The sequence below is a fragment of the Equus przewalskii genome, chromosome X (genome assembly GCF_037783145.1).
Source record: "Equus przewalskii isolate Varuska chromosome X, EquPr2, whole genome shotgun sequence".
Taxonomy (NCBI): Eukaryota; Metazoa; Chordata; class Mammalia; order Perissodactyla; family Equidae; genus Equus; species Equus przewalskii.
Window position 1 is genome coordinate 111,995,258 of NC_091863.1, and position 24,520 is coordinate 112,019,777.

The 24,520-nt window shown below is 38.8% G+C and overlaps 1 protein-coding gene across 12 annotated transcripts in view; it reads right to left on the reverse strand.

Annotated features, from left to right (window-relative positions):
* Positions 1-24,520, reverse strand: part of MCF2 (MCF.2 cell line derived transforming sequence) — a 117,280-nt gene that overhangs the window by 22,344 nt on the left and 70,416 nt on the right. For 8 of the 12 annotated variants that reach the window (XR_011536058.1, XR_011536057.1, XR_011536059.1 and 5 more), the window contains 14 exons: positions 22,049-22,168; positions 20,167-20,358; positions 18,996-19,187; positions 17,640-17,811; positions 16,102-16,149; positions 13,115-13,152; positions 10,397-10,485; positions 8,647-8,713; positions 7,828-7,943; positions 7,646-7,715; positions 5,728-5,820; positions 3,054-3,146; positions 2,122-2,247; positions 1,228-1,449 (listed from right to left, as the gene is read on the reverse strand). Coding sequence is in view for 9 of the 12 variants with exons in the window: in XM_070605234.1 (XP_070461335.1) it covers positions 1,228-1,449; positions 2,122-2,247; positions 3,054-3,146; positions 5,728-5,820; positions 7,646-7,715; positions 7,828-7,943; positions 8,647-8,713; positions 10,397-10,485; positions 13,115-13,152; positions 16,102-16,149; positions 17,640-17,811; positions 18,996-19,187; positions 20,167-20,358; positions 22,049-22,168 (1,638 nt within the window). In the remaining 3 variants the exon portion in view is untranslated. The remainder of the gene's footprint in view (positions 1-1,227; positions 1,450-2,121; positions 2,248-3,053; positions 3,147-5,727; positions 5,821-7,645; positions 7,716-7,827; positions 7,944-8,646; positions 8,714-10,396; positions 10,486-13,114; positions 13,153-16,101; positions 16,150-17,639; positions 17,812-18,995; positions 19,188-20,166; positions 20,359-22,048; positions 22,169-24,520) is intronic. The other 4 variants (XM_070605239.1, XM_070605238.1, XM_070605241.1 and 1 more) reach the window with 1 other exon arrangement.

Below are 24,520 nucleotides of genomic sequence, written 5' to 3' on the forward strand. Positions count from 1 at the left end.
AAGGTGGGGATACGCTAAACAGCAAAGTTATCTTTTTTAAATTTCATTGAGAAAAATGAAGAGACTCTTTCCTCCTTGTCTCTCCTGTACAATAAACGCTCCTTGCCACCACAAGCAAAACTCTACCCAAATAAAAATTAGACTGTTGGTGGTGAGCACGATGCAGTCTATATAGAAACTGATATATAATAATGTACACCTCAAATTACACAATGTTATAAACCAATGTGATCTCAATAAAATAATTTTTTTTAAAAACTCCAACCAGTACCACTGTTAAGAGAGTGCTCACAGGGGAGCCTGGGTCACTTCCTATAATTTCAAACTGTGTTCTGCAGGACACTAGGGAGCCCCCCTGGGGACTGCCTAGGATTAGAGTGTGAGAAGAAAGGATGGAGGCAAAGCTCCCACCCTCACTCTCATTTCAGGCAGAGAAGTTCCGCTTTACCTGACTTCTATATAAGACTTTTATTTAAAATCTCATGGGTGGGAGTGGGTGAATTGGGTGAAGGGGGTCAAAGGGTACAAACTTCCAGTTATAAAATAAATTAGTCCTAGAGATGTAATGTATAGTACGGTGACTATAGTTAATAATGCTGTATTGCATATTTGAAAGTTGCTAAGAGAGTAGATCTTTTTTTTTTTTGAGGAAGACTAGCCCCGAGCCAACAACTGCCAATCCTCCTCTCTTTGCTGAGGAAGACCAGCCCCAAGTCAACAGCCATGCCCATCCTCCTCCACTCTATACGTGGGACGCCTACCACAGCATGGCTTTTGCCAAGCGGTGCCACGTCCACACCCAGGATCCGAATCGGTGAACCCCGGGCTGCCAAGAAGTGGCACGTGTGAACCCAACCTCTGCGCCACTGGGCCGGCCCCCTGAGAGTAGATCTTAAAAGTTCTCATCACAAGAAGAAAAATTTTTTAACTGTATATTGATGAATATTAACTAGACTTATTGTGGCGATCATTTTACAATATATACAAATATCGAATCATTATGTTGTACACTTGAAACTAATATAATGTTATATGTCAATTATACCTCAACTCAACAAAGAAAGATTTCAGTGAGGCAGTTTAGCATATGGTCAAAAAAAAGATTTCATTTAAACAAAGGGATGTACAACTAAAGTATAAAACCCACTCATTTGAACTGAGAAAGTATACAAAGTTGAATACATATATATGAAAGAATATTACATTACACAATTCAAATTGTCTTACTTTCAAACAGTGCTTAAAACTGTACGACGGGTATCTATCAGAGCCTTCTCCACTTTCAACACGCCGTTTACAAAAAACAATGGCTTTTTCGTACAAGAAAAGGTGTCGCTGCATTGGTTTGAATCTAGCAAAATCCTTCATTTTTGTAGCACCTTTCTTGTGTCCAGTCCAAACGCTGAAGGCACCTTGCGTTATCATCTTGCCCAGCTCATTTAAGTTTCCCTAGAATGGGAAATCAAAACCCGTTAGTACAAGGCAGAGCTACATTCAGATCTCTGACATCAACATCAGAGTGTTTAGCTCTACCTACTAAAACCCTGAAGCATAATTTATACAGTTTTTAAAATTTTGTTCATCAGAACTTTTTATATTAAAACATGCCACGTGTCACATAGGTACCAAATTACTGTGGGAGTGGCAGATGAAGAAACCTCCTTTTCCCTGGCTTCATGTCTCCACGTGGAGGTATTTCAGTCAGGGTAACGCTCCCCATCTCTTCCTCAATCCTGATTGGCGAATGACATCCCTGGGTCCAAGTTTCCCCACTGGGGGGAGCTAACTCTAAAGATTTGATCTTTTTCTATCCTGAACCAGGACAAGGAGCAGTTCTGGGACAACATGTCTCCTTTAAAGACCCAAACATTCCTTTAAGCGGGACCTCCCAAAGTCTGGACTTGGGGGTAGGCTGTTAGGGACAGGAGAAATGTTGCAAATCCATTTGGCTGCTGATCTGAAGCCAATTCTCCACTTAGCATTATCAGCAATAACACTGACATTTGGATCTCCACTTGTCTGCCTCTTACTTCTTATTTCTCAATTGGTTCCAGGAGAGGAAGAAAGGGATGTTAACATGCTTACTCCCTAAAACTGCAACAACCATTAAAATCCACTTACAATATAGCCGTTTATTGCAATCTGATGCATGGAGTCGTTAACTGACTTCAGTAAATCCAGCATGGTGTCAAGCGCCTCCTTTAATTGTTTAGATCCTTCACAGTCTTTGCTATATTTTAACAGCTCCTGTAATTAGAAGGCAAGAATTAAACTTAATATTAGGCAGATATTAATAGCTGAAGAATATGAATAAATTTTTGGCTTTCAAGGAGGAATCCAAAGATAATGTCAGTTTTTTGAGTAATTTCTTTCAAATGCTATTTTGTCACATTAATACTATATTTAATAACAATGTCAAAATTGGGGAAGAAATGGAATATTGACTGAACAGTCTAAAGTGAGGGCATTCAATGGCTTTGGGCTGGAGAACAATAGCTGTTAGGACACACCAGAGGTTAGTTTTTAAAGCAGTTACACATTTTTTTGATCCTCTATGTACAACAGTTTGTTTTATTCACATACCATAGAACATTGTAAAACTACATTGTAAAACAAGCTACGTTGCAATTATACTTAACACAACATTTTAGTAATCCTTTCACACTACATGAGGGGTATGCTATCTTCATTTTTCACTGAGAAGGCTCATATGAAATATAATCTCAAAACTATAAAAAATATTTGCTTAGTTCTTCTTAACAATAGTAAAGTCCTGCAGTAAATGTTATACATACATCAGCGTAACTGCTATGGATAACTAAACAGCTAAAAGGACTCTAGACATTCTCAGCTTTACATCTATGCCTCTGGTACTTGCATAGCCACAGCGAACCGAAGGAGCACACGGCACTGATTCTACTGCTAAATCCAGCTTGCCCAGTCATTGGGCACACCTATTGCTCGTGTTTCCTAGTCAGCTACCTCCTTTTTAATGGCCTTGCCACATCTGACCCAAAGAAGTAAAGAAAGAAACAAACGCTTCATATAATTACCTTCAAGAGTAACTGATATTTAGTGATTCGTTGCACTGGTTTGAGTAAATAGGAATCCAGACCAAGTCTGTGTTTTAATTTTCTTTGACATTCCTGTCATTAAAATACAATTATCAATACATTTAAATTAAGACATATACCTGTGAAAATGCCAAGTGTTCACTGATTAGACCCAATGCATGCAGGTTTCTTACATCTCAATAAGAATTTACCAGAAAAATAGCTGTTACACATGGTATGGAAATATAAGAGGCAGCATATCTGTACAACCACAGTATACATTATTTCAAGAATTTGAGAGGTAGAAAATTAAAAAATTTCAGACTAAAAAGCTTTTACATATAAATTCACATTGATGTGGAATGTTTAAAAGGTGAGAAAGCAATGAATGCCTATAGATGAACATGACAAAAGTTCTTAAATATGTCCAAGGAAAGTAACATAAGGCTCAGTTACACAGGCCAAGACCCAGAAAAGAAATAGATTGTAACAAAAAAAAAAAAAGGTTGTACTGAATATAAATCAGACTGGGTATGAGAAAAGTTTTTTTAATATCACAAGAAAAATACAGCCCTCATCAACTGGTGCTATATTTCACTTGATTATTGGCTCACTGCCACTATAAATACAAGGGTCATGACTTTGGGTCCTGGGAACATTGTAGGGTCCATAATTAGGGCAAGATGGGGCTGATTAGGATGAAATGTGCATATAGGAAGTGCAGAAGAGAAAGGGAGTAGGAGAGGATATACTCATGTTAAGATCCAGGATCCTCCTCTTGATATGGATAAAATCCAATATACAATCTAATGCAAATAATCATCAGCTTACAGTTAAAGATGGTGGACTGATACATCCATCTGGCTCTCCTCACTCATGAAAATCAACTAAAATGATGGAAAAGTTATTTTTGCAAGGCAAAACCCAGAAGTACAAAGATGGGAGAGGAAAAAATACTGACAAAATTTGGAAACTGGAAACCACACTGACAAGTCGTAAGCAACTGAGCACACTCGAGAAAAGTGAATTTCAAGTTGGCAGACGGAAAATCCAAGGAACAACTCAATTTATGTTATAGAACACCTTTCCCCGCTCCATAAAGAATTACCGACATCAAGTACCTCTGAAGGGGGGTGATGTGGGTGGGGTTTGAGGAAAGATGGTTGTCGAAAGCCTGAAAAAGTAATCAGCTACTAACAAGTGTTGGTGAGGGTCTGGACCAATCAGTACCCTCAGACACCATTGGCAGGAATGTAAAACAGCGCCACAATTTTGGAAAACAATCCTATAGTCCTTTGAAAAGTGAAACAGAGTCATTATATGACCCAACAATTTCACACCCAGGTATATGGCCAAGAGAGAGGAAAATATATGTCCACACAAAAACTTGTACGCTAAGAGGTGGAAACAACTCAAATATCCATCAACTGATGAACAGGTAAATAAAATGCAGAACATCCATACAATGGAATATTATTCTGCCACAAAATGGAACGAAGTACTTGATACATGCTACAACATGCATGAACATTGAAAACATTATCCTAAGTGAAATCAAGTGTTAGGGTAGAATAAAGACATTTGCAAACATGCAAGTTTCTCAGAAACATTTACCTACAATGTGCGCTTTCTCAGTAACACTACTGGATGATGTGTTCCACCAAACAAGTGAGTAAAAGAAGCAAGGGAAAGATATGGCATCTAGGAAACAGGAAAGCCTACGCAGGAGACAGGTGAACAGAATCTCGAAAACGACATTCGCCAACATCCCAAGATGACAGCTGTGCAACAGGCCTAGTGAGTCCAGATGAGCAGGTCAGAAGCCTCCAGGAAAGATTTATTCAGGATAAAATTCAGAGAAAATACAATGTGTTGAAATGTACTGAGAAGAGATTTACGTAACTCTCACAACTGGGAGAGTTGGGGGTAGAACAGGGATAAGTACCTAGAAAATTAAGTGAGTAAAAAAAATACTTGCAAGAAAAACAAAAGGGAAGGAAAAGCAACCATCTCATACCACATGAGTCATCTGAACATAGAAATGATAAGGTCTTAATGAGTTAACACTTTATATCAATCCAACCAAAATTACAATGTTAACTATATTGGACCATTTGAAGGAAAAGAAGTATGTGTGTGTATGTGGTAGGGGGGGAGGAGGAGTGAATGAGAGTTAAATCCTCATCTTCCATGGTGGGAAGTAGCAACATAAGCATATTTGGAAATATGGAGACAAATACCAAAAGAAGTAGTTAAAAGAGCTGAAAGTGGTTGCCTCTGGGGAGCAGCACACAGTCATGCGCTGCGTAAAATGTTTTGGTCAATGACAGAGTGCATGTTACGATGCTGGTCCTATAAGATGAGTACCATACAGCCTAGGTGTGTAGTAGGCTATACCACATAGGTTTGTGTAAGCACCCTCCATGATGTTCGCACAATGACGAAATCACCTAATGATGCATTTCTCAGAACATATCCCCGTCATTAAGCGACGCATAACCATATATGTTTGTGTGCATATGTATGTGTGTGCATGTGTGTGTGTTTTGGGGAGGACTGAATTGCTCTTTAATCTCTACATATATATAATGTACTTAAAGTAGAAAATGAATTTATAAATAAGAAATATCCCAGCGTCTTCCAGAAACAGTATATCCAATACCTGAATAATTACCTGGAAAAAGGCACATTCTGAATACTTCTTCCAAATTGCCTCTGATCTGGGCTTATTCTGACAATAATTTGCGTACATCTGAAAATCATCTTTCTGTGATAAAAAGCAAATTCAAACATATCAATCTGTGAACATGTACTTCTCTTATCAAGAAAGGCTGAGCAAGGGTGAGTGTGGCCAAGCATTACGTGGTCTGAAGGGCCTGCTACAGCGGCAGCGGGTCAGGAGCCCTCTTTGTATCCCAAGAACAGCATGCCCATCAGACTGTGCAGAGGGACTCATAGTTACCCAAGTAATTTCATGACTTCCACTTACCAAGTTTGAGAGTTAGAGGGAGAAAAGCCTTCCCTGAATGAACTATAAAAACAGACTAATTTTTCCATAACTATGAGCTAATAGGGTACCAAGAAATATACTCTTCCTATGCTATTAGTCTCTCAGCTCCCTAGTGAGTGAACTTGTAAGCTAATTTCCAAGGTCCTTGGCTCATCACTGGGACATCAGCATTATATCATAACCCTGCAAGGGATCTGCCCATGCTATTTTCTCTCCCTGGTATTATCTTTTTTTGACCCTCATCTAATGGGTTACCTCCTACTCACTCTTTAACACTCATCTCATGAGTCATCTCTTCTATAAAGCCATCATTTATATCTTCAGTCTCTGTAACATGCACCTCTTCTTGGCTCTTATAGGGCTCTTTGTAAACCTCTAATATAGCACAGCTCACACTGTACATAAAGGACTCCCTGTTTTTCTATGTGAATAGTCTTGGGTTTTGTATCCACATTGCCTAGCACAGTGCTTGGCACATAGTAGGTGTTCAGTAGATGGCTGTTGAATGAATGAACCTATCAATAGGCATTTATTAAACCACTACTGGTAGCCAAGAACTCTGCTAACCTTATGAGGGATACAAAGATATATAGGATGTGGATCTGCCTCAAAGAGTTTTCTGCCTAGCTGGAGAAGGAATTCATGAATATGTGTAAGATGCATATAGTAAATGTAAAATCCCCAATGAGCAGCACAGACATTAAGTACTACAGAAGTCCAAAGGAAGAAGAGACTGCTGTTGCTTAGGAAAGCTGGGGAAGAATTTGGCCATAGTTTAAAGGTGTTTAAAGTTAAGATATACGGAGATAGGTAAAGACACATAGTTCTTCTTAACCTTATTATCTTCTCACTCCGTAAACACTTTCTGAGATAAGATATCTATTTGGAAGTTTTCAATGATCACCTCTATTAAATTGACTCTCAAACCAGGACAGATTTGATCTTTCAGGAAGAGGAGGAGCTAGATACGCAGAGAACATTCTGAGAGAAAACTCTAATGCAGGTGAGTATGATTACAAAGCCTGGGAAGTCAATTATACTACGTACACTCTTGGGACAGGGAGAAATGAGCCTCCCTGAATGATCTTGTAGAATAAAAAGAAGAGGCGGCTCCCTGTTTTGCAAAGGTCCCGTGATAGATGCCTTGGTGTCTGAAAGCCAGGCTACACTGGATTCTAAGACTTTACACGTATTCGGGGGGAAAACCGAGGCACCTCTTAGGCTAAAAATTAACCAAGCCAAGAATGGTTGTGCTACGATGGTCCCAACTCTCACATCTTCATAGCCAGGATGGTCCTTGGGCTCCTGGGATCACCCAGGGGTCAGTGGTCACAAGCTGAGCCACTGAAGCATTTGAGGCCACAGAATACAATGGCTGTTTACATGCTCTGCATACCCCATTGCATCAGTTTCTGTAACAAAACTTAGTTTAGCATTAAATACTTGCTGGAGTGATGCATCTCCTCCAAAACCAGAAAGACATAAAAACAGTATCTACCTTGTCTCTAAATCTGTTCTTATAAAACGAGCTGCTATTCTGGTGGTCCATATTTACATATTTTTAAATAATAATTGAACTAACCCTTTTCAGGAAACAAGGTCCCACTCTTTCTGGAGCATCAACGCAATTTTCCAGACTGCTCATGAAAATGCTGTGAAAATTTCAGAGGAAAAAGATGATATAATTTTATGTGAAATATAATAAATTGGTCAAGAACCCTTTAAATAATATGAAAAAGAAAATTCAACACAGCAGTTACATACTTGTTATGAAATTCATATATTTCTGCCATATTTCCAAAGAGAACATCCTTCTTATTTCTCAGGAGAGGTGGGATAAGATCAAACATGTCTGGATTATCCATCTCCGCTCTATAGCCCTACCCGAAATAAATACATTTATTCATTTAAAAAAAATTCACATTAACATTTGATTGGGCCACCAAAAGTGTGAACACAGCAGAATGTATAGGGGATTATGGGTGAAGCTGTTTCTAATTTTAACATTCAAATCTTCTAGTTCCCAAAGTTCACCATTTTTTTTTCAGAAAGCAGGACAAGGAAGCCAAGGTTTTCCACTCAATGGGGAGAATCAAGTGACAGCTCTGTGGCCTTCAGAGTAGCTTACAGTGTAGGAAACAAAAGAGAAACCAAAAATGAAAGCTTGTATTATAGGTCTTTAACTTCTCCTTAAACTAGCAATAAGTGCTTAGATTTTTTCAGACCAAATTAATATGACATTTGTATCAAATGAATACTTTACTCCTATTTGTAGTTCTTTACATCACAAACTCCAAATAGCACCCTGGGAATAATGATAACAACCTGCTGTATCCCTAAGAGAACAGCTTATCTCTTCTGTAATAAACTCTGAATCCACAACTGTCACTACTGACGGAGAACCTGAATATGCACATTTAACGAACATGCAGCCTCGGACAATAAGAGAAATACCCGCTGCCTGCCGTGATGTGACAATCCAGGAAGGAGACAGAAAGACAAGAGTGCCCTAAACACTTCCACAGGAACGTAGCAGGGGAGCATTGGAGGGTGAAGAGGGAAAATACAATTTGAGTCACTTACCAACAAAACAGTAAACAGCTCACGAACATACACCCTCTCGGTCTGGATCAGCTCATTTAGGACATGGCTAAAATGAAAAGACCGTGTTTATCAGTTAGATTATTGCTTCACAATTGCATTGCAATGTTTCAACTATTATCATTATAAATTATATAAGGAAAAAAATGTTAATGCACAGGGACTCCCAGTGGTTTCAGTTTTATCATCAAAATATAAAATTAATTCTATGGTTCCTAGAATAAGTACCACCCACAAGACTCTCTAAAATATATTTAAAAGAAAGGGAGCAGAGCTCAGAATTTATTTTTAAATGAAAAAAAAAAACTCCTTAATTTCTAACTCATTAAGCTTAAGAATCAATTTACTAAAAACTCACAAAAGCTATTCCTAAAAATCTCGAGAATATTTTTTTGGATAGCACAGTTTCTGAGCTCTTTCTCTTTCACTCTCTCTCAAAAAAAAATGATATGGGCATTTTAGGCATCATTTTTCCTTTTTCCCAGTAATGTTCTGAAATTTTCCAAGACATGAAGTGGATTTATTACACTAGTTTTCCCAAGTATAGATCATCCTTAAGTTTCGGTAGTAATTTTGTTTACTGTCTCTTGAAAATAAAATGTATTTTCCTTCCAGTATGATTTCCAATTAACATCATGTTTAAAATTCATTTCCTCACTCCCCAATATAAGTAACCCATTTAATTTAATTTCTACCTTTGGCCTCTGTTTTTATTTTTACTTTTTTGTTTGAGGAAGATTAGCCGTGAGTTAACATCTGCTGCAAATCTTCCTCTTTTTGCTGAGGAAGATTGGCCCTGAGCTAACATCTGTGCCCATCTTCCTCTACTTTATATGTGGGATGCCTGCCACAGCATGGCTTGCCAAGTGGTGCTATGTCCACACCCGGGATCCGAACCAGTGAACCCCAGGCTGCCACTGCACCACCTGCCTGGCCCCTTATTTTTACATTTTTAAGCATTAACATTTAACAATCTTTGAATATATATTATATATATATATATATATATATATATATATACACACAAATATATATATCTCCACACAACTTGTTCCAAAATACTGGCTACTTTCTCACAACTCTGTGATATAAAATTTAAAAGATGCATATTCTTATGTCTAGAATATTAACACAATATTTTTAAAATGAAAAAAACAATTATTGTTAACATCTAAAATTCAAGGTTGGCTTTGCGTGCTCCGCTTCGGCAGCCCAGGGTTCGCCAGTTCAGATCCCGGGTGCGGACCTACACACTGCTTATCAAGCCATGCTGTGGCAGGCGTCCCACATATAAAAAAAATAGAGGAAGATGGACACAGAGGTTAGCTCAGGGCCAATCTTCCTCAGCAAAAAGAGGAGGATTGGCAGCGGATGTTACCTCAGAGCTAATCTTCCTCAAAAAATAAAAATAAAAATAAAAAATAGCATTGTATATCTACATCATCCTTTGTAGTTTTTGACAACACTGTCCCATTCACTCTCACCTCTTTTTCAAAAGAGGAGACTAAGATTCTGAAAAGGTCTAGTTACTTTTCAAGTCACATAAATAGAGCACATGTTGGCCAGGCCTAAATCTAGGACTTCTGACCCCTCATCTAGTGCTCTTTTTGTCACACCCAGTAGAACCCTATCCTGTGAACTCAAAATTCCAAGCACATTCGCCTTGAACACTGAATCAGAGACTCCTCCTGGTAGGTGTGTATATGAGTGTATGATAATAAACAAAAGATACTTCTGTAAAACATCCAAGCTATTGTCATTGTTCAAACTGGAAGATTGACCAGAACTTCTCTTCTCCCGACAATCATGCACCACTTCAATCTGAAATGATTACAATAAAAGTTAAATTAGCATCTATGTATGTATAATCCTTCTTCAAAGAAATCTAGCTTAAATTAAGTTTTCTCTAGGTCTTAATTGTAGATAAACTGAAAAACAACACTATGACATAATATTTATTCAGAAATAACTTTGATATGTACTAGTAAAAAAATGATTTGAGTTGCCTAAGAGCACAGATTTAAGATATTAATTAGAATTTATTTTATATATTAAGTAAAGTTCCATTTATTTGGCACTTTGGAGAAATGACGTTAATTCATAAAAATTTGATTGTCCAGATAGCTAAAGATGGAAACCTTTCTAGGAAATATTACATGAATCCTTGAATTCTTTAACCAAGGATACACAACATCATTGACTGACCCTTTTCTTAATGACTCAGTGGCATCCTCATGAACATGAATGATGTGATAAAATCTAATGATAGACTCCAGGGCTAATAAGATGTGCAGAACCGTCTATTGTTTCTCGGAAATGGCTGGAACCTATTCATGTGTATCTGCTCTCTGCCACATGTCAGTTGTTGCTACAAGTGACCTCCCTGATCCTAAACCGCTGCCTTATTTTGCAGACTCTACAGGATTTGGACTGCCCTACTGAGTCCACTGCATGAGATCCGTGAGCGTTCTTTGCTCTTCAGAAGCATCTGAAGTCTATTCCAGGGATCCTGGCTATACTGGACAGCTGAGCTTGCAAAAAGCCTAACCTCCAAGTAAATGTAGCATTTACTATGTAACAACTAGAACCCAAAATGAAGTACAGGATCTATTTCATAGAAGCATTTCCACAAAATGTGACCTACATATTACAAATACATGTGGAAAGAAACAAACATTTATTGACTACTTGCTACACATTGTGCAGGCATGCTCCTAAGTACTTACCGCCCATCAGTATAGCTAACCCCCACAGCAATTTAGCGAGCTATGGCATATTTATCCCCATTTTACAGATGGGAAAACTGAGGCTCAAAGAGGTTTAGCAACAGGGCCAAGGTCATATAATTAATAAGTGATGAAACAGAGTCAAGCCACCATTATCGTGCTCCCTCTTTGAGTGTGCTTTGCTTTATGTCTTCTCAATGTACCAACTGTTATCATCATTTTAATACTATGATTAAGACTTAAAATACTGCATACTCCACTTCTCAGGCAGGTATACACCATTTATTCCTAACGGGTTTCTGAAATACAAGTTTGGAAAGTTCTGCAACATAAACTTATACTTTTAAGTTCATGAGGATTGTCCAAATTGATGTGAATTCGAAGAATATGTGCCCTTGAAAACTGGGTTCAACAGCTACAAATCTCCCCAAGAAAATGTACAGAGGCCCAGCTTGCTATTTGTTTCCTGCTGATATGTAAATGAATAAATACACACAGCAGGACGTTAGGGCAGTCATGAGTGGAAACTCAAATGAGAGACATGTAAGACTATGGAATGTGGCATTCAGCCTGTTTCCTTCTTGAAACCAGAAGTTGTGGCTGTACAAAACGATAACCAGGGAGGGTACATCGGTGTAGGCCATCTGCGAGCCCACTAACAACTGCACAAAACACTCAGAACACTAGCATATGCCACACATTACTTGAAGCACTTCACAAATATCAGATTATTTTATCTTTACACTAACTCCATGATGAGGGGGTTCTATTATTATCCCCATTTTATAGATAAAGAAATTGAGTTCCAGAGAACTTACCCAAGGTTGTATAGCCAGTAAATGATGGATCTGGAATTAAAAACCAGGCAACGGAGCTCTATAGTCTGTGTCACTATGCTAACTGCCTCTTGGAGATATGTTCTTGTCCTTTGCTACCATCAAGAAAACATAAACAAAGCGTGGAGTGCTGCAGTTACGATGAGGCTACTCTCTGCAGACGCCAGAATATCACGGACAACTGAGATGGAATCTTCCATCTACCAAGAAACGAATAGGGGCCGGCCTGGTGGCACAGCAGTTAAGTCCGCACATTCCGCTTCGGCGGCTCGGGGTTCGCTGGTTCGGATCCCGGGTGCGGACATGGCACCACTTGGCACGCCATGCTGTGGTAGGCGCCCCACATATAAAGTAGAGGAAGATGGGCACAGATGTTAGCTCAGGGCCAGTCTTCCTCAGCAAAAAGAGGAGGATTGGCAGCAGTTAGCTCAGGGCTAATCTTCCTCAAAAAAAAGGAAAAAAGAAAAGAAGAAACAAATAGATATCTTTTTTGAGGCCAGAGTATGGTTCATTAGAACCTGTCCTCTGTCAATGCTTCATACATACAAGCCTGGAATCACTTATGAAAGAATCTCCGTTTGTAGAAAGGTGCAACATTTATTTAGACTTACCGAGGTGGGGACTGGGGAAAGAGAAGCTGGAGCTTATATGAGATGTTCTACAGAAATTATTCTGAATTTGAGCCAAGACTTGAGAAACTCCTCATACACCTGGGGACATGCCAGCACTGCAATCAGACCCAACGCAACAGCAGCCTTTCCTTTTAGATTAAATAGGCTCTCAAACGCCCAATGTTGGCTTACTGAATTGAAAATATGATTTAAGCCCCCATACTGATTCTGCAGCTATAGCAATAAAGCCAAATTTGAATTAATTAATGATGCTTACTTTTAAGTTGCTCTGATTTTGCCTCCAAGTCTTCTTCCCTGGTAGAGAAATAGGAAAGAAGAATTTCAAACCAGAATTAAAATCAACACTTTTAATAAAAATACATGCGTGTTCATTAAACAGATAATATTCCAACATGTTTGGAATATTGGTATTTTTAAATCACACTATACAAAACAGTTGATTGACTAGACTTATCTATATGATTGCAACTTTTTTTTTTAGCTTTCGGATGTACATTGTAATATACTTCGAATTCGATTTCAACTTCTTATTGAGAGTGATTTTGCTACGTATTCACCCGATCTCTCACTCATCAAACATTCACTTGACTGCCGAGCAAGCAGGAAACTAGGTGTTCGCACTCATATAATTATTTGCAGATTTAGTGTTCATTCTGACACATAAGCATTTAATCAGATAGTAGCTCACTGATTAACTGGATCAAAGAGTTTTGAAAAGTCTAAATTTAACTAGCATCTAAAATTTATTTGGCATTTACTACATGCTGGGCACGGTTCTAAGCCCTACACGTGCATTTTCTGTTTTAATCCTCAAATCAACCCCAAGAGATAGGTGCTACTTCCATCCCCATTTTATAGATGATAAGCAACTGAAGTTAGTATCTTGTCCAAGAAGCAGAGGTAGTATTCAAATCCATATAGTCTACTGTCAGAGTACGTGTTTCCAACCACTATACCACACATTTCGGAAGCACGTTAAAAGGCTAAAACAAACAAAAAACAACTTCATCAAAATTCCAAGCTTTAATCTTCCTGTCCTTCCTGTCTAATCTTTCTTTTTCTTTCTGTTTAATCTTTCTGTTCTGTTTACAAAGGGTGAGCCCCTATATTATTAAGCCAGGAGTCCAGATGTTCCTACAAAGCCCAGGGCATGGTCCAGTCAAAGACGAGGTCCTTAAGTTTCTAATTCTCAGGGCTGCTGAAGAGGCTGCCACCCACACAAGCTGCGTGGGTCTCTTCTCTCCACGGAGGGAATATACTTTGTGTCTTTTCCTCCTAGGCAGGGGCCAGTGCAAGGCACACTTAGGGGAAGTCTATGCTATCATGTTCTCTAAATTTTATACTTCCCTTTTATTTATTTAAAAATATATTTTATATACAAATTTTCTGTTTACATAGTCATATATATAAATATTAAATCTAAATTAGACTTAGTGGCAATTACCACATAAAGTCAATTTCTTAATAAATACTGATGTCCACCACTTAAAGACATTTGATATACAGAGGGCCGAACTTATTCATAAAGGTAACTTAGGGAGCTTCACTAATTATCTTTATAAATTAATTATTTGCAAATACATTAAGAGATGAAAAAGGAATATATACACAACTTACGAAGAACGCACCTTTTTCTGAAAAGCAAGGTAGATGTTCATTCTTTTAACAATGTAAATATATATAAAATTATTGAGTGCCTATACTATATGCCAAGCTCTGTGTTTGGTGATGGGGATACAAACATGAATTGCACACAGTCCCTGCCCTTACAGAGCTTATGGTCTAGCTAGAGACAGAGAACACAGGCAATTACATTAAATCTGAGAAGAATTAACAAGGGGCTTGTTATCACATAGTGTGAACACCTAATGGAAGTGGAGTGCAGGGGAGGAGGAGAGGCAGGAAGGAAAAGCTTACCTGAAGGAAGCGGCCTAGATATAGGAAATCTGATGGAGGGATAGGAGCCAGGAAGGGGAAGTGGGAGAGAGAAGGGAATAAATAATGTTCCAGAAGGAGAACAGTATGTGTAAAGTCCAGAAGGCAGGACAACTAGGGGCATTTGAGAAGGGGAAGTGGGGAGACAGGGAGACTGTTGCAGTTGTCAAGGCAATAGCTGGTGTTGGCTTGGAATAAGGAAGTGGCAGTGAGGGATAACAGTGGGGATGGAAAGAAGTGGATTTTTTGGACCGATTAGAGGTGAGGCATGAGTAAGAAAGGGGAGCCAAGGTCCCAGGCTTGGGCAAGTGGGGGAATCACAGTGCTAGCCACTGAGATGAGGAACACTGAAAGAGGAGAGTCACAGGAGAAACGCTATCCATTTGGAGTATGCTGACTCTGAGTTGCCTATAGGAAATTCCAGGAGGCAAACTGTAAACACAGGTCTGAAGCTTAGGAGAACGATCTAGACAAGAGCTGCAGATTTAGGAGCTCAAACTACATTTTATCCCTCACAGACAATGTTCTTCCATAACTTCCCCCTGTATTAAATATTAGTCCAACAAATATTTTTTACATCCTGCTAGATGCCAGGCACTGTGGCAGGTACAGGATTCTATTTGATGCAAATTAACACACAAACAAAAACAAAGAATAAAAAGTTGGACTCATTTTATGAAAAAGCAACACTTAACGCTTTGATTTGACCAAATCTTATACATTTGGCTTGGCAATTAAAAAAGTCTTGAAGAATTCTTTGGAACCGATTATTATAATCCCCATTACTCACAGAGCAATCAGGTAAAATGAACAACGTCTATAGCATAAATAACGCTTTAATTTAATTTATACACCATGATGGATAATGGATAAAATCATTTATCCATCCATGTCATTTATTCAGTAGGTTGCCTTCTTCCTCATAAATACACTAGGCAGTCTTAAATTGAAGCAAACACAAGCTACTCCCAACAAACAGTTTTACTGTGGATGACAGAAGAGTCTCTAAAATGAAAGAAAGCTGGATTCATTTTAAGATTACCAACTGTTTTTCTTGTTTTCTTTTTATGAGTGGTCATTTGATGAAAGAGATTGAGTTTAGAAGTATAGTCTACTTTTTATATAGTCATTTTCCAAGGTAAGTTTAATACTGAGAGCATAATGGATGGTTGTTACGAAAAAAAGGAGAAAGTTAATTGCAGGCAGAATGCAAGAATGAGTTGTTGCTGGTTTTAGATACCAAACGGGTTTTTCACATGCAACACAAACTCAGAAAATGTACTGACGAAAAGTAATAAAGATGAGTACCTTTTGAAAAAAGTTTACATGCTTGAAAGAAAGAGTGTCCAACTCCCACTGCAGAAAGAAAGTGGAACGCCAGTAAATGAGAATATCAGAAAGAAAAAACGGAGCAACACAAAAGAAAATGTTCTTTTTAGTGACTAAGGCCTGGCGAGGGTCCGGGACAGTCTCTTCAAGAACCCTGTTCCTCCATCCAAGGTGCACCACTTCCGAAACCCCTTTAGAAGAGTTGGACTTTCAGAGGACCAGAGAGCAGGAAGCCTTAGTCAGAGAGAAGGGATGGTCTAGTTGATTGAGTTCTTATATCTTATAATTTTTGTTAACTTTGTCTTGACGACAACCCTCTGAAGTCAATAGGTATTATTGTTCCTATTGTACAGACAAGGACACTGAGGCTAGAGAGGTTAAGGGGACTGCCCAAGGTCACACAGCCAGTAAACGGAGCCAGAAATCTAACTGACGGCTGTCTTCCGCTTAGGAATATCAACCTATTCTATTTTTCTTCTCATAGCTGTTGGGTTTTATCCTCTTCTTGGTTTTTTGTTCTTTTTACTCATTTTTCTCAGTATCTTCTTAATATTATTCATTTGGCATTGTTTGTAGTTTTATCTGTGAGTACATTTTTATATTTAATAACTATTAACTATATAAGTTTTATCATCTTAGCCTAGTTACCTGCTTTCATCACCTCTTTTTAATCTGATCCATGCTGGGGCTGAACTGGAGTTTTATCCTCATTATGCCTGGTTTAAGCTTTCTCTGAATTTCAAAGCAGCTCCCATACATTAATGAAGTCTGCTTCTCTCAGATCAGAGAGACTGGAGTTAGTCCCATGTTCACCCATTCAACCAGCTCAGGGTACCAAAGGCCAAATGACTCTCCTGGAGGACGCCCCAGAGGCAGCTCGAGGGAAACCTTGGGGCAACACAGTCACCTTACTTCCAGAGTAGTTCAACACCACAGCGAGGCCAATGATTCTATCCCATTGAAACAAGAAAGCAAATGCATATTACACGGTTAAAACTAGTCTACAAAGATTAAAACGAGAAAACAGACTCCGTGACAGTTAATTACTAGCAAAATCATTCCATTTACCTGCATGTATTTGGAGAAAGCAATCCATTCTATTATCTAAGCCCTTCACTAGAAGCTAATGAGAACCAGGTAATAGTTTATCCAGATAAGTAGTAAATATGCGTGTGTGCGCACAAGCATGCATGTCTATACCAGTTCCTCCACCTGCTGAAGAAAAGGGTGAGTCTGATGCTGGTAAATGTTCATGCTCACTGCAAGGCTCGCCAGTTCAGTCCAGATTTCATCATCCTGTGCTATACCATATTAGTACTATGTTTTACTATTGTACAGTAATCTCAACCACGATTCCAGCCTTGTGCAATATAATTTAAACATGACCAAAGATGCTTAAATAAAAGTTCAATTTATCAGGATTGAAGAAAGAATTTAGTATGTACATCAAGCAAAACAAAGTAGACGGTAGCAGGAAAAGAAGAGATGATAGAAAAGGCGAATGTAAGATACTTTACCATGTTTAGGTGAAAAAAATGATGCTCTAGATCTTATCAAATTGTCAGAAGCAGGTACCACAAACTGGACAGGCCTCACACGCTTATCTGTCAGGTTCCTAAAACCAGCTTGTTGGTTCTCAAAAATACTTCGAATGTTTTCAAGCTTGAGTTGTACAGTCTGCATTTGAACCTGGAGGTTGCATAAGAATTCTACGAAATAGTTTCTGAAATGAGGTCATTACAAATCCTATTACAGCTCTCAGACTCAGACAGTCAAAAAATTAATTTAGAGTTTAAAATACAACCAGAAGAAATTTAGGAAAGTAATAGAAAACAGATTAATGTATTATCTTCACATGGTTTTAAGACCAGAAGATCTCAACCAAAACAACTTGAAGAAGAAATTTATCAACCAGTCATAAAATTGGTGACTGCAGAAAGTGATTTGCCCCTCCCTTGGCTGGAAGGAATAATGGCTGGAGAAGAAGGCAAGTTTAGCATGAGAAAGCCACCAAGTTAAGCGCTGTCCTGGCAGTTTGTTATGTTTGAGCCTTCAGGACATTCTGTAGTTCTCCCTGTTGTAAAAGGCTCCTCAGAGCTGCTGATGGATAATATACTCTTCTGCCCCTTCTTGGTGATTTGGGGCAGTTCGAGTTAAGCTTGTTGCTTCCAGAGAATCACTTGGTTATTGCCATGGCCATGCTGATTTTCTGGGGCATCCCCTAAGATGTGCAGCTAAGCATGGACTTAGACACTGCTCCAAACATACAGTCAACTACACATTTGAGCAGCAAACAGCATCACAAATGTTCTTATCTACAATGTAAAGAGAGTACTTCATGACATCTCCAGCTGAGTGGTACAGAACTAACTCATAGCTCTCCACCCTGCTAACACCAGCTTCTGCCTGATCCTCCTCCCCAGGAAGCCCCAGATGCTTTCTTTATCCCTTCATTCTCAAACTGAGTAGGAAAGCAGGATCTTTGTCCACAGAGCATCTGTTGGTGGTCAGGGCAGCACAAAGGAAAGATGTTTGGAGTAGAGTGCTCTTGACATGGGCCCCTATTCTCCTAGGATAGCTTTCGGCCTTTCTCTAAGGATGCACAAGAAAATGTATGTGAGAGCTCCTGGTATGCGAAGAGCTTGAAAATAATGGAGTCAGAGCTCAAAAAGGGAATTACTCCATTAAACAACAAGCATAAGCCTTTGGGTTCTTTGATGCTTAACAGTGGCACTAATTTCACCCCTAATCCTTAAGAGAACTGGGTAATTACAACCTGACATAAAGTTAGCTGTGAGGGAGTAAAACTCTTACCAACACTACTGCAATTATAGTTTTTTTTAATTTGTGTCTTTGAAAAACAGGCCTCTTACCTTGAGTTCAGGAGATAAAATTACATCAAATTCATACTGTAGAGTTTCAGGATCATAATTTATAAAGGGCACAGCCATTTCAAGAAAATTTTCAATGTCCTGGAGGGCTTTCTGAGCATCTTCTTTAGACTGAAACTTATCTGTTTCCTGATTAGCTAGAAGACATTCTCCTTCATCACAGCACTGACGAGCCTGATGAGCAAATCACACGCAGACACACACACAAACCATGAATGAAGAAAGAAGAACTATGTTCGTCCCTTAAGAGACTGTTTACCAGCCCTGGCTTCTGTGAATCAGAGCTGCTTTCAGAGGTGTTAAAAACTAAAGATATCTGGGTTCTGCCCCCAGAATTTCTGATTCAGTGGCTCTGGGCCGAAAGCCAGGCACTTATATTTTTAGAGAGCTCCACAGGTATTTCTGATGCACTGCCGAGGTTGGGAAGCGCCGCACTCATTTCATACGAAGGAATTCATTCTGCGGCAGGCGTCTGACTGTTCTCGCAACACTAACACTTCAGCTGCATGCTATTTTCCCCAGATCAATAACAAATATGAAACTCCTAGCAAAATAGCAAGTGTAATATAAATCCGTAGTGATTGCCGAGGACAAGGATAAACGTTTCCTTGCCAGAGAAGGAGATGTGCAGACTAAAATGTTCCTGCTCAGATACGAGGCCTATAAGTGATACTCCAGCTTTACATTCCACTGTCAAGGCCAGCTCTTCTTTTCACTGCCCAGTCAAGAAAGGGGTCAGACCCATAAGCCACGGAGGAATATTTTCTAGTCACCGTTTAATTTTTTATTGCTGTAACTAGGAAATGTGGAATGAGTTTCAGGCTCCAGCAAAACGCCCCCAGAGCTTTTAAAAGTGTTGTGAGTGCAAACTATCATCAGAGCAGAGGCCTCAGCGATGTACCCAAAATAGAAAAGAAGCCATCGCAGCCATGAGCTCAATATGCAGAACAGAGGCCAAAACTCTTACAATCCTAGACCTGCTATGAATACTGCAGACGGAGACAGATTAAATCAGCATAATCTAACTCAGTCCTTCAGACTTCTTACAAATGTCATTCCAAAGCTATACCAGACCCTGATCCTATAACCTCTGAGAAGGACCAAGAAAAAAGATTTATCTTTTTCAGAAACGCATCATGTTCCATGACACTACCTGCTGTAGGAGTTTATGCATTTTGAAGATCCTACTGAGCTGTATCCGTTTGGCTTTGATCTCATCAACCAAAATATCAGATAGGTAACGTAGCTCGTTGCACCTCTGGCAGATCAAATCAAGAGCATAATGGTGATTTGCTGCAAGTCTGTGTCCATGTAATATCACAAAGCGGGCCTTTGCTAACAGATCCTGATTTTAGGAAAGAAGTAAAACAACAAGCGCGTGATCTCTGTTCAAATGGAGGGGAAAGAAGAAAGTAATTGAGAAGCAAATCGCTTGAGCAAGGGAGATATATTGCCAAAAATATGATTTGATGTCACACTTCTGCAGGCTACAAAAAAGCTTAGTTACAGTAATTAGCTACAGCGGTGATGTCATCAGAAGCGCACGCATTTCTGGTAACAAAATCAGGAAATTAACCAGCCCGCCTAGAATGTGGATGAGATTTGCTTCTCCTGGTATGTACGGATTTAGAATAGAACTGCTTACACTAAATGAGGTACACATCAGCCAAATGAAAGCTACTGGATTTCATATCATTTCAGCCTTGGAAATCTTGTTAGAGTTGTCATCTACCTGACTACTTTACATATCTAAAGTGAATGTCACAGGCTTTCCATGTAAAGGGGATCTTAGCAGCCTTGTCTCCAATCTGTCAACTACTGATTCCTGCAGTATGGTGACTGCAGGAGCAGGAGCAGGAACAATATAGTGCCATAGTAGTAGCTCAGGAAATGTTTCTCAAGGGAAAATAAAGAAAACTGAAGGCTCGAATGAAGAAGTCACTAGCCTATCTAGCTAGTGGGAAAACCAAGGTAAAACAGGGAGTTGTTTAATGGGTATAGAGCTCAGTTTTGTAAGACAAAAATGTTCTGGAGATCTGTGGCACAACAATGTGAATATACTTAACACTACTGAACAGTACGCTTAAAAATGGTGTAAGATGGTAAATTTTATGTTATGTCTTTTACCACAATTAAAACTAAAAATTACTGAAAACAAAACAAAACAAAAAATGAAAACAAACAAAACACAAACAAACAGGAAAACTCAAAGACCCCGAGTTTCCAAGCCAGTTCTCCTTCTCTTTCTACTACACCATAGAGTTGTAAATTGCTCCACAATCACAAGGATCTACCAGCATAGTTCCAGAACCGGTCACCATGCCTGCTGCCTCTCAATTTTTGTTTTTACACACTTGTGGTGCACCCATAAATCTATTTGTTTGTTGAGAATACACCTTAAAAACCATGGCCTTGCTCTCACATACAAGACAGGAGAGAAAAGCTAGAGATTGCTAAGTATTAAAGCTATAAGTCCAAGCTTTAAAAACAGCAGAATAATGACAGCTAGCTCTTTTGAGGACTTACTGTATATCCACATATCCCAGACACTGTGCTAAATGTTTTATCTATGACATCTTCATGAATCCTCCACTAACAGATGAGGACACTGAGGCTTAGAAAATTTAATCAATTTACCCAAGGTCACACAGCTAGTAAGACTAAGTACATCTATCTGTATGAATCTATGTTTGGTTCAACTGCAAATATCAAATGATGGACATTTAAGGAATTACATTCTTGAATGTTTCATTTTCAAGTACCAGATAGCATTCTTGTAGCCTATCCCTATTGGTGGGCCTGAAATAGTTCACACCATTGTCTCAGAGGCCTCCTGTTACAACTACATGACATATCTGCAGTGTCACTTCAGGCTCACATTGAACAGAACAGAATACAGACCAATACTATTGAACCAATTGCACACATTGCTGCTATGAGAGAATAATCCAAATAAGGAGAAATACTACTGAAAACCATCAAAATGTAACTATAATACTCCACTAATATAGTGAACATCTGAAATGTATGCTTACCTGAGAATTTTCATCTAATTTTTCCAACTTTTTTATTTTTTGTTTTACTTGCGCTATATTCCCTGTTACATCTGCCAACTCTGCTTGTTGGTTTAATAGAAGTTCAACATCACTCACAAGCTAAAAATAGGAAAAACAAATAAGTCTTAAAAGCATACAAATTAGTAAGCATTTTCCCTTAATAATCAAGCCATTAAATAAGAACATCAATATGGAAAAATTGCATATATTGAAAATATTTTGCTATTTTATTCACAGAAACTGACATAATCTGTTAAAATTTAACCTCCTGGATATCAGTGTGTACTGATGATTTATATAAGATCACTATGTACATGTGAGTGCCTATATACGTGGACGTGTATGGAAGTATGTACATGTGCATACACATGCATATATATTCCCTATCTCTATGGTGAATGGCTCTAGAAACAAAGACCTTTCAGCAGCAATGAGCACACCCAGCACCCAGATCTTGGTCTTTAATATCATTGCCTAGGAAAAGAAACCAGAACTTCTCGGGAAAATGGCTGGTTCCAGGGCTGAGGCAGAGTAGGAATAAGACGAGCTTGGACCATCTCGTTGTGCCAGAAAGTAATGAAGTGATAAAAATAATGTTTGGACATGTCGCAGGGACACAGTAGCCAGTTTGAAACAACAAAGAACAGTAATGAATTATAAACCATTTTAAAAACTAGAAAGCCACAAACCCAATAAATAGATAAACAAATAAATGGGGAGAAGGGAAGGCCCTTGCTTACAGTAGCATGACTATGTGGATTGATAAATGCGGAGGGGACACTAGAGGTGGAAAATCAGCATTTCACAACCATCATGGTAAAGACTGGTTGAAATAAGAATTATCAATTCTAAACCTATGCCGAACATTTGATAAGGAACAAGATATTTGTATGGCCTTAAATTTTCTCCCCACACATCTGCTACTAGTTACAAGGGGGAAAAAGTAACTACACAGTGGAGAAATTCAACAGCACCCTGACTGGGTGATCAAAACCCACATCAACAATGAGGGGCTGGTGGACTTCATTTACCGCCATATATGATGCTCTGGGAAAGACACATCACTTAGGTAGTACTCTTGCTGGTCATACACAGATTAATCCAATCATGAGAAAATGTCAGACAAACTCAAAATGAAGAACATTTTATTTTAAAAAGGACTGTATTCTTCAAAAATGTCAGTGTCATAAAAGACAAAGAAAGGCTATGGAAATGTTCTAGATTAAAGGCAGCTAAAGAGACATGACAACTTAATGCCATACCCGACCCTCTAGAATGGATCCCGTACTGGAGGGGAAACAACATAAAGGACATTATGGAGTCAATCTACAAAACTGGAATACCAGTGGTAGATAACACGCAAGTATTGCATTACTGTTAAATGTACTGAATTTGATAACTGTACCGTGATTATGCAAGAGAATATTCCTATTCTCTCTGTATATTCAAGAATATCTCAAGTTTGAGAACATTCAAACTTTTCTGTAAGTCTGAATTTCCAAATAAGTTTTTTTTTTAAGTTCCTAACTACAGAGAACCTATCTGCACGTCACTGTGAGACACAGATCGTGTCAGTTAGACGGCAATCTAAGACAAACGACAATACTGATTAGAGGCAACAATTTAGTATGGATGCAAATTAACATATAAATAGAGACATAATGGGTACGGTCAGGGAAAGCGCTATTTTTGCACGTGTTTGATTGGGGAGGAGGGAGAGACACAAATATCTGGAAGGACCAAGAGTAATTCGACCTTTTCTTACTTCAACGAAGGTTCTATTGAGAGCACGGTGTTTCAAAATCTGTTTAAACCACAGGAGGGAAAGGTCTGGCAGTAACTGAGCCCTGTGTCTAGAATGCAGTGCCCCTCCCAAACCTAATTCTGCTGGAACAAATGAACTACACTCATGGGTAAAAAACAGGCTGGCCACATGCAAGAGAGAAAAGAAGTGAGTTTTCCCTGGATCCTCCAGTAAAGTACCATGAAAGAGACTGTGAGGAGCTCGGGCATGACTGCAAAGAAAAAAAGGACTAAATCTATGTCTCCTGACCACTTATGATGGATTTTCCAGAAGGATCCAACTAGAATACACTTTAACCTTTTAAATAAAGTATAACAAAACATGATTTAATTTTATCCATAGGGCTTTTCATAGAAATAAATTGCTGGATCAAAAAACTTTTATTTTTATTTATTTATTTATTTATTTATTTATTTAGTGAGGAAGATTTGCCCTGAGCTAACATCCATTGCCAATCTTCCTCTTTTTTGCTTTAGGAAGACTGTCCCTGAGCTAACATTTGTGCCAGTCTTCCTCTATTTTTTGTATGTGGGACACCTCCACAGCACGGCTGATGAGTTGAGTAGGTCGGCACCAGGATCCAAACCCACAAACCCGGGCCGCCAAAGTGGAGCATGCAGAACTTTAACCACTCGGCCACAGGGCCA